General features: G+C 39.6%; 1 protein-coding gene across 2 annotated transcripts in view; it reads left to right on the top strand.

Annotated features, from left to right (window-relative positions):
• The window catches only part of nrg2b (neuregulin 2b), a 57,383-nt gene that overhangs the window by 17,134 nt on the left and 29,568 nt on the right, over positions 1–10,681 (top strand). For both annotated transcript variants that reach the window (XM_030397099.1, XM_030397098.1), the window contains exon 2: positions 8,776–8,938. In XM_030397099.1, coding sequence (XP_030252959.1) covers positions 8,776–8,938 — 163 coding nt within the window. The remainder of the gene's footprint in view (positions 1–8,775; positions 8,939–10,681) is intronic.

Genomic DNA, 10,681 nt, shown 5'->3' with positions numbered 1-10,681 from the left:
TCAACAACCAACGGTCATCTCTCACTTTTTCTCTCTTTTTATCCCTCTTCACCCTTTCCCTTCTTCTTTCTCTCTCTCTCATACGCACACTCTCCCTCTCTCTCCTACTCTTCCTCAATCCCCCCCTTTTCTTTCTGCCTTACATCCTCTCTCTCTTTCTCTATCTCCTGCGCCCTCCCTGGTTTCCATGGTGACAGCTGTGCTCTGCAGAAATCACACTGATCGGAGAATGAGATAGAAGGAGCTTCTCTCTTTTATACATGAACACACACAGCCACACTCGCACACAAACACACACTCAACACATACAGTATATTTGCAGATTCTTCCATTATGACCCACACACATCAGTTTCCTCTGCACGTATTTATGCATTTTATGAATGTACTATGCTTCTTCACTCACTAGTCTGTCAGCTGACTCACACACTAGCACATGCACACACACACACACACACACACGTACGTTGTGTCCATGTGTGCAGGCATGTCGCTGGCCATGCCTTCTCAGGGTGCCCTACCTGTCTGCGAACACACCTAATTGGTTTGGCATCCATATCACTCTCTGTTATTGGATCATGCTTAGCAAGAAATTAGATCAATTCTGTTGATGCCTGCTTTGCTGGACAGAGAGTGAGAGAGAGCGAGAGAGAGCAAGAGAGAGAGGGAGGAGAGAGGGGAGGGAGTATCAGCTGACCTTGAAAGAAGGACCTCTTGATGGACGGCTGATGGGAGCGCTGGTCAAGTGTGATTGGCTAGTGGAGCAGGCCGGTCACAAGCTATTGGCCAGACACTGCTGTCCATTTGTGGCTCTCCTACCACCACCCCACAACACCCACCCACCCTCCACCCCCACCTCTCTGTGCTCTCACTGAGGAATTCTCCCATCACTCAGAGATACAGAAGGCTTGTATCAGCAACTTACAGTGCACACACATATACACACAAACACATTCAATACACATTTAAACACGCACAAACAATCACACATACCCATCAGTGCATACAATAAAACGCTCGTGCACATGTGCATCACAAATACTCACATGTTACCATGTATGAACACACACACACACACACACACACACACACACCTACACACACACACATACACACACACACACACACACACATATGCATTCATGCACATTCACAGTGCTGTGGAAAATTGCTGTGTGTAAATTGCAGCTGCAGAATTAGACTTGTTATGGCTTGCTTGGTGCCTGTGGTGTGTGGGATGTGTGAATCTACTCTAATTGTGTTCGTGCACATGTATTTCAGAGTCTCTCTCTGTCGCTTTTTATGCATTACTGAAAATTGTTGAGCAGGCTTGGCTTTTTTAATGTCTGCAGTAACGCGGATAGTTCCTTATCAAACTCAAACTCAAACATAACATTTACAAATGAGTCCATTTAAAATGTATTTCTGTTCTCTTGCACATGTTTTTTTCTGCTCGTTAGCAAGCAGCTCTGCCAAAAATAGGCTTTTTTGCGAAGAGGTTTGAAGGGGCCCACAGGATTTATTAGCTGACTTGGATCATCTCTGGTCTTTTTGCTGATAATTTTAAAGTTAAAGACTTATAAAGAGGATGCAAAATAGGGTGTCCTTTATGGATAGTAGAACCACTCAAAGACATCAGATAGCCATGTAAAATGCAATTTTTCTATGGTGCATTATAAAGGTTTGACATCCTTTAAAGAGTTAAGCTGATTCTGATATATTTGTTTTCATGTTGCTGATTGCTGAAGTCTCAAAATATATACATTTACATCTCCTAAATAAGGAATATTTAACATTCTACCATTAATAAACCTTGAAAAAAACCTTGGTAAAGTTAACCATTCGATGAGCAGTCAATCACTATTTGATCTGTCAGCACTTTCTTTTTGTGCTGGTCTGCTTAAAGAACAAATCTTTCTCTGTATTTATTGAACTTACAGTAAGTCATTTCTGCCACTATTGGACTATTAATCAACACGAAGAAATCACAGTTTATTGATGTTGTGAAGTAGCGTAGGATCATGGCAACCACCTTCGCTGGTGAAAATCGATATGAATGACTCACACAGAAATCTTCACAGACGAGGTAATGTTTATAAGTTTTATTTATGTTACATTTAGTCACATTCATCAACTTTCTTCCTGACTCTCTCCCAGAAGTAATAGCGACAGGCGACCAAATGAAATGTACCATTACCATGAATAAAATTAAGCTACATTCTTCTCTGGTTTGAACATTGTTGGAAATTTGGAATAATCTGAGTTCAAAACTAAACGAAATATATAACAATGGTCTTGCACTTTTTAGATATCTTAATGCAGAAATGTTTCATATTACTGTACATCTTTAAATTAGGACAGTCTCAGATGTTCAAGACGTTGTGTTCTTGCACACACATTCTAATTGTTCACCCTACAGTGGGAACCTTGTACTGTCTTACATGCGTTGTTTGGTAATTATTGCAGTAAAAATGAAGGTCTGGGTAATGAGACACGATGGAAAGATCAGTTAAAATCACTTATTTAAAACATCATCTGTCCAACACCCTAATGCACCCTATAGGTGTTGATGTATTTCTGGCATAGAGCGAGTGGTTTTAAGACTTAATGGAGAAGCCGTCACAGTAAATTCCTCCTCCTCAGCATTTGTGATTTGGTTTTGGAACATCAAGCAGTGTGCAGCAAGGCTGCTTATTTGTTTTACAGCTTTATAAACCTATGAGACACTGTGATTAAAGATCCAGGCATCAAAAATAAACCCATAGAAGAATCTACCTGTCTTTAATCACATCTAAAATAAGATCAGTGAATCAGTCTGTAATTTTAGTTTGAAAGAAATACACTTGGGCATTAGAGTAGCCAATCTTTGATGGTGAATAGGAGTCATTTTGATGTTTGATGAAAATAGCTACAATATAAACACACACATGCAGGAACATCTTCATTTCACAGTTTTTTACTCAGTTTCATGGGATCAATAGTATTTTTCTAAAAGGACAAACTTGTATGAATGTCTGAATACCTAAAGTATTATGTCAGATGTTAAAAAATGTGTTAAAATTGGAGCGGAAATTTTCAGTGATTCAATCAATCCGACACTGTCACGCCCGCGAAATGCGGATGTCACATCCATGAAGGGTAATTTCCTTCTGCTTTTCAGCGAACATTCCCTGGATGACCAAACTTCCATGATGTTGCCTGAGGAGAGGATCCTAGAGAGGGATGAGCTCATTGGTAACCAGGTTCACCACTCACAGCTGCTTCAGGCTGACTTTCACCACTCAGTTCCACACTTACCTGCATAAAAGCCTGACAGTCTCACCTCAGATTCACCAGTTGAAGGGTCTTACAGGGCCGAGCTGCTGCGGTAAAATCCATCATAAAAATACAGTCTAGCAATCTTAATTGTCTTAAAACAAGTAAAAATATGTGCCAAGGGGGTAAAAGTAATAGTTATAATTATTACAGTGCAAATTATCTTGTTTCAAGGATTACGTCAGGAATGTATTAGTTATTAAATGACAAATCCCCCCTTAAACCTATTGTGATTGGTGATAGTAGCTTCATGGTAAAATGTAGACCACATAATAACATGTCAGGGTATTTACAGAAGGTTCAATAGGGTTTAATTTGATTAGACGATTATGGATTATGATGTCACTGGTCATTTTGCTCTATATATATCCCTAATTTCCTTCCTGTGGGTATTTCCTGAGGAAGATCTGTTGTTGGAGAAACATTCCTAATATAATTAAAGGGAGCTGTGATTCCAGGGAGCAGGTACTCCTCGTATTACAAAACAGTTTAATAGCAGGAAATGTCTTTACTGCCTAAAACATGATCAACAATATCATAACAATATCAATATCATATATTTATTTTATATTTATCAGGTGAGCGCTCTGTAAGGTACGTGTCAGGGTGTGTCTCTGGACTTGTTTGATTTCTTCAGAATGGACTGTGCTACGTTAAATGTCACATGAAGGTAGTACATGTTCATGAGAGCATTATGTAGTTTGCAGACCCTGTTTTTTGTTTTTTTCACATGTGCCTCCATCAAGCACCTAGTGTTAAACCTACTTGGATGTGCATCATATTTTGTTTTACAAGAAGAAAACATGATTTGATTTTGTATATTTTTAGTGGATGCGCAATATGACAACTGGATGTGATCTCAACTTTAATGACAAAATGTAGATGACACTAAAACATATCAAAGTATTTCCAGCAGGTACAGTGCAGTGTAATAACAGGATGTGTCAGGTTTTAGTTCTTCTGTCTGGACTCAGTATGTTGTACCCACATTGTACAGTCATACAGGAACAGATAAATCACAACGCAACAGACTTCACAATATTTTCCTGCTGTTCCTCTTTGAAAATGTGTGGCTCTCCTTCTCTTATCATGTTATCACTATCACTCTCTCCACTTCTATGTAAAGTCAGGAGCTAAGCACAAGGAGTTTAGGCATTTGATTGGGGAAAACAAACCCTGGGAAATCCAAGATAGAGTATAAAAATACATTTCAGTGCTGAACACAGAGTTATGTATCTGGTTAAAGGGAATCTGAGGACGTTATTCCTGTAAAGTGGGCATCTTGCAGAGCTCTGGTGACACAGTGGGAACAGCACGGAGGAAGAGAAGCTGAGTGCTGCTCCTGCAAATGTGATTGAATTGACCACTTGAGGTAGTTTGAAGTGATTGATTAATAGATTGACAGAAGGATTGACTGTTATTTAACACTGGATGTATGGACAAACTGGCTGTCCTCTCATTCTCCCTCTGTGTGTCTTAACCCTCCTACTCATGTGTGTGTTTTGCCAAGCGTTAGAAAAATATTCCAATCTGCCGAGACTTAAATTTCATTTTAACACCTCACTCCCTTTTTCTCCCACACATATTTTAAATGAACTCACTGGTTTGGGTGAAGTCACAAACATCGTTTCTCTCTGGTTATTAACTGGTTTCTGGTTTATCAGATGTATTTCATGTCTATTCATTCACTCTTTGAAATGAAAGGCCTCTTTACCAGTGATGTTGAAGGGTAGAAGCTAAATCAGTATCTTTGTATGTATGTGTTTAACTACACTGTGTTATTTGTGTCTCCTTGCTATGTTTTCTGTCCTTCGTTTGGTGGCATTTCTGGTTAATTTACTGTTGATTATTTCGAATGTATTTACGGACTGTGAAGCACTTTGTAACTTGCTTTTGGAAAGTGCAGTACAAACAAAGATTATTATACTCAGAGGTATTTTGTCATTGTGAGTCTAAATGTCAAATCTGCACTGCTGGAATTGGCCTAAACTCACCCCTCCCTCAATGAAATCTCATCTCTTTTCTACATATGGTACATTGTTATTAGATTACAGTTCCCATGATTTCCTTATTGTCTCCTGCAACATATCCAAAGCCAAATGCTGCCTGAAAACAGCAACAAGGCTGCTCATTTCCCTCTGAAAAACAGTTTATCACGACTGCAGTAAAGTGGTGAGTTCTGACTTTATGCATTTTTTACTGATATAACAAAGGATCCTGGAAACTCTAAAACTTGTTTTAGATCTGAGCAACTCACAGAACATCTCCTGTAATGACATCCAGCTAGCAATGTCCTTTTGAAGTAGGGTCTCGGAAGGACTCAGCCTGAGAAGTTTGATGGTGCGTTAATGTCACGTTGGATTTACAATAGATATGACTGGGTATAAGGGTTGGGTTATACTCAAAACAAAATAGTTTATACATCATTTGTCTGACCACAAGAGTGTTTATAGCTGTTCTCAACAGCCACCCCAAAGGCGTGATGAAAATCTGGCTGTCAAAGAGAGGAGGGTAGTGTAATATAATTTAAATATGTAGATATCGCCACACATTTTCATATTATCTCTCCAAGAAGATTTTCATAATGTTGCACTAAGTTGAAAAGGGACAAAGGTCTCTTTTCTTACCCCCATACAGCAGGCTAATCATGGAGTGATGTGCGTGTGAATGTTGAATTGTCAGATTCAGTATTATACAGCAATGGTCGGACACCGCTATCAAGCTATCAAAGCTACTGGACAATCCAGTAAGTCCACTGAGACCTTTACACACCAAAAAAATATAGTGGAAAAGTACATAATATATATTTTTTATAGTCCAGCTCAACAATCTATAAACATAAAAATGACACATTATCATATAATGGGCCATTATAACATGTTAACAGTTTATTTGCAGTTCAAGACTGTGTTTCAACATCCACAAGCAGGACACCACTGGATACCTTAAAGGTTTTTTCCAGCCTTGTTTATGGCACGAAATTGGATATTTTTAACTCAGCCTGTTAGTGGTGACCAGTCTTTGTTGTGCCTAAACCTAACCAGACCACGAGTACAGACTTATACTTACACTTATAACAATTTTTATTTGATCTAAACAGTTGCAACATGTAGAACTTAAACATATCAGTGATGTGCAGAAGCATACACTAAACATTAATTCAGGTAACTGGGTTGCTGGCTGCACTACGATCACCTGCTAGTCACAGACTATCTGCAGAGGGTTTATCAGAGCTATTTCACAGTAAACAACTGCCTGCTGCGTCTCTCACTGCATCTGGTCCAGATAAAGAAACACTCTCACGATTTGTCTTGTTTGGTTTCATCAGTCAACAAGAGCTCAAGCCAGTCGAGTTGAGGGAAAATTTGACAGCAGATCTAGTCTTAACTGACTGTGTAACATCTGGAGCCTCAGAGAAGAAAAGAAATAAAGTACCACTGCTGACTATTTTGGGTATTTTCAAGAAAATACCCAGAATAGCAGCCCAACCAAAAATATACGATGAACACTCAGCGCTATTCTTCACCATAACTCAGAGAGAGAGACAGAGAGAGTGAGAGAGAGGTAGAGAGGCAGCATCTGGTAATATTGAGATGATTTACTCTCGTGTGACGTAAAATTATGCATCAACATCGTGTGTCGAGCTGTGACAAGACTAAATCTCACAAAATGTGAGAACTGGATTTAAAGATGTGCTGCTTGTTCTGCTGTGAGTCTAGAAATCCTACTTAAATCCTACTTACATAACTGCAAGCTGCTTGGATGGTACTTCAGAGAGGTTCTCCTCTTTAACTCCATCCTGAGTTTTTTTCCCCAATTAACTTCCACTTGTGTCCTTTAAGGATAAGGTAGCTCTTAATGTATATTTATGTTGCTGTGAATCAATCCCATTAAAAGACCAAAACCAGCTATGCACTGCTCAGTCTGTCAACACCTACTGACTTCCCTACCCTGTCTGTGGTACTCAGACAGAAGTATAATTGTTCCTACTAAAGATGTGAAACAGGTCGCAAATGTTAAGCTTAGTTTTTTTTCAAATGGCTCAATGATGTACTGAAATAGCTGGTCACTGTTTTTAGTAACTGTTACACAAACAGGATTAAAAAGTATATTCATTTGGAACTATTTTTAGAGATGGATTAATACACATTTGGTATTATGGGAGCAGGATGTGTATGTGGGACTGAGTCAAAATAAACTACATTGTGTGTTCATGATGATTAAGGAACATGGCACTCAAAACCAAAGTGAGCCTCACTGTTGTGTTTCTTTTATCATTTTGACCAAAATGGAGCTCATGGCACAAAGGATGAAGATGTAGCAGGCTTTGGAGTGAAGTAATCGTTGATTTAGTCTTCATGGGATTTGTTCACAGTGACACAGATCAGGAAAACAGCCATCAATGTCAACAACACTATCCATGATTGAATCATGGAAAAGAACTAGACCCAGGTTACTAACCTAGCAGTATAAGATGTATACCTGCCATGTGCTCAGTTCATCTCTGCATGAACACCTTAGTACCACATTATACGTATATATCTCATCCAAATGTATATATATGATAGATATATCTCATCTATCTATCTATCTATCTATCTATCTATCTATCTATCTATCTATCTATCTATCTATCTATCTATCTATCTATCTATCTGTATATATATACACACATATAGATGCACAGCATCGTGTTGAAGTTTGACATCTCCAGTATGTACTGTGTGTATATGAGGAGTAAATTAAAGGATACAGCAGTGCTGTGAGGAGCTGTGGGCCTGTACAACAGTTGCCTCACAGTTGATCAAGCGCATCCCATCACTTAAACTGTGTGTGAGTGTGCATATGTGTGTACGTGTGTGTAAATGGTACTGGATGGTGCTGAGTTGTCTCTTTGCTTTAGCTTCTGTGCGCTCGTGTTGCCTTCGCTGGTGTCAGTGATGCAGTCTGTTGTAGTTTTTAAGGAGAGAAAAGAGAGAGAGAGAGAGCGAAATTCTCCTGAGACTGATGAAGCCCATGCAGCACACACGCAAGTACATAAACACACCCACATTGCTCCATAGTGAAAATCTACTGCAGAGAGTTTCTGAGAATTTGTTTTGCTCTAAAAGCCTTCAGTTTGTCTTTTCAAAATTCAGACCTTACCCAAGTGCTTTTCCAGTATGTGTGCGTGTGTGCGTGTGTCTGTTGTATTGATTTTCCTACATTCTTTAGCTATCTCTCATGTGAACTCTGACCGGTCACCTCAGGCTTTGACCCCGACATCTGAACACTCACTAACAGATTTTCATCCGCCACCCACATTAACACATACAGACACAAAGACACACACACACACACACACTTACACAATTAAATGGATAGATTAATTGAATGTCTGTAGTTAATTTCAGTAATGCAAGCTTTGATTTTCTTTCTCCGCTCCCTTTCTCTCACCCTCTCTTTCTCTCTCTCTGTCCAGCCTCTGCTCCTAAACTCCGGCTGATGCGAGGCCAGTCTCTGATGGAAGGGGACAAGCTGTACTTGAAGTGCGAGGCGTCGGGGAATCCCAGCCCATCATTCCGCTGGTACAAAGATGGACATGAACTTCAGAAAGGCAGAGACCTCAAAATCAAGACCAACAAGTGAGTCACATTCACACTTAATGTGGTCCATAGGGTTAGAAAGTCCCGAAAACACGTGCTGTACATACTACATCATCCCCCGGCATGTGTCTCTGTTTTGTGACTCTCAAGGGTGTAGATTTTGTTTCAATATTAGGACTTGGGGGTGTCATCGGGTCCTCCCTGAGAAAATGTTGAGCGTCAAACACTTTGACTGCTTTCTTCATTTTTTGGTGAAAATGTCATTATTTTTGTAACGTTAAACACAAAATGCTAGGTGACAGTTAACATCTATTGCATCATTACGATCACCTTTCCTCATCAAATGTTAGCCCTGCTGAATCGACACACATGTAGGCATGATTTACCCTTCCATCCTCTTTTGTGTTTAATATTATTCATACATATACTACATGTAAATTCCAGTTGATGAAATCTAAATGTAAATGTCCCATACTCTCAACAAATCACACATTGGTGTCCTTTTGACTGTAGTTGGACCGCTGTGGAGTAGCTAATTCCTAACTGGGTTGCTCTAGTGGTCCACTGTTATTTTCCCGTTTGTATTGGACAAATGCTGTTTCCATCTTATTTCATTCACCAACTTAGACAGTAAAGAAACAACGCTTTAAAGGATTTCCTGAATATGTTGATGAGTCACAGTGTTCGCCAACATTTTTGAGAAATAACAAAATTTCTTGCTCAAAGTTAAATATCTAACCTCTTCTTAATTGGAACAACGACTCAAGACTATAGTAAAATCTGGAGAGTCATGCGTCACCTTCCAAGCTTCAGCATGCACACTAACCAGACAGTTTGAGAAGCCATAGAAGTGCGTTCCAAAATTCAAGTGTCTCAACTGTATATGGTGTTGAAAGAGTTGCATGGCTCCTTTATGGAATATGTCAGAGCATAGTGTGTGTGCGGTTGAGCGACAGAGAGAACGACGGTGGGTGCACTCAGACATCCTGTTGCAGTAGCCACGATCACTTTAAATACTATAGTTATCAATGCTAATCATGTTGATGTTGCGGAAAAGGCATTGTGTTTGCACTGGTGTTGTATTTTGTCTGACTGTTAACCACACCCCTGTTCTCTGTTTGAGAAGAAACGTTAACTGTGTGCAGTGGGGCTTTAAGTATCAAGTTAGGGCAAGTCCATCATCAACACCCACATGCCCATATTTATGATGAGAAGGTGACCGGTCTGCAATTATTCCTTCTCTCTGTACTTGCCGAGAAGCAACACCTTCTTGGAACGGCTGCACCCTTTGAGTTGAGGGGCACATTTCACAGTCCTCGTTCTGTGAATGAATGCATTGTGAAGTTAAGTCATAGCTCAGTGTTCAGTCAGGCTTCAGCAGTCATGGTTAGAAAATCAAGTAGGTACTTTACAAAGTTTCAGTCTTTTTGTGTGAAGTTAGGGTTAATTCAGCCAACTCAGACTACTGAAGCCTCATATTAGCTTTATCTGAACTTCACGGTGCCTCTTCTTTGTACAGTACATGGACTATGTGTTTGTCCCCCACTTACAGTGCATTAAGAAAGGGTTTGCTTCAGTGCCAGCATAAAGAGGAGGAATGATTACCGTGACCCACAACTCTGTCAATGGCAATACATGTGTATGCTGAGTGTTGTGTTAATACAGACTTGTAATGTGTAGTTTGACTGACTTTCATTTTGTACCTCTGTGATCATATCATTACATAATCCAAAGCAGTAACACCAGAAGTCTGTCTGTCCATTTTCTGTTTTTGTTGCATTA

Source organism: Sparus aurata, chromosome 18 (assembly GCF_900880675.1).
Source record: "Sparus aurata chromosome 18, fSpaAur1.1, whole genome shotgun sequence".
NCBI classification, from domain to species: domain Eukaryota; kingdom Metazoa; phylum Chordata; class Actinopteri; order Spariformes; family Sparidae; genus Sparus; species Sparus aurata.
Note: the sequence above shows the minus strand (reverse complement) of the source record. Positions and strands in the feature narration are given on the sequence as shown.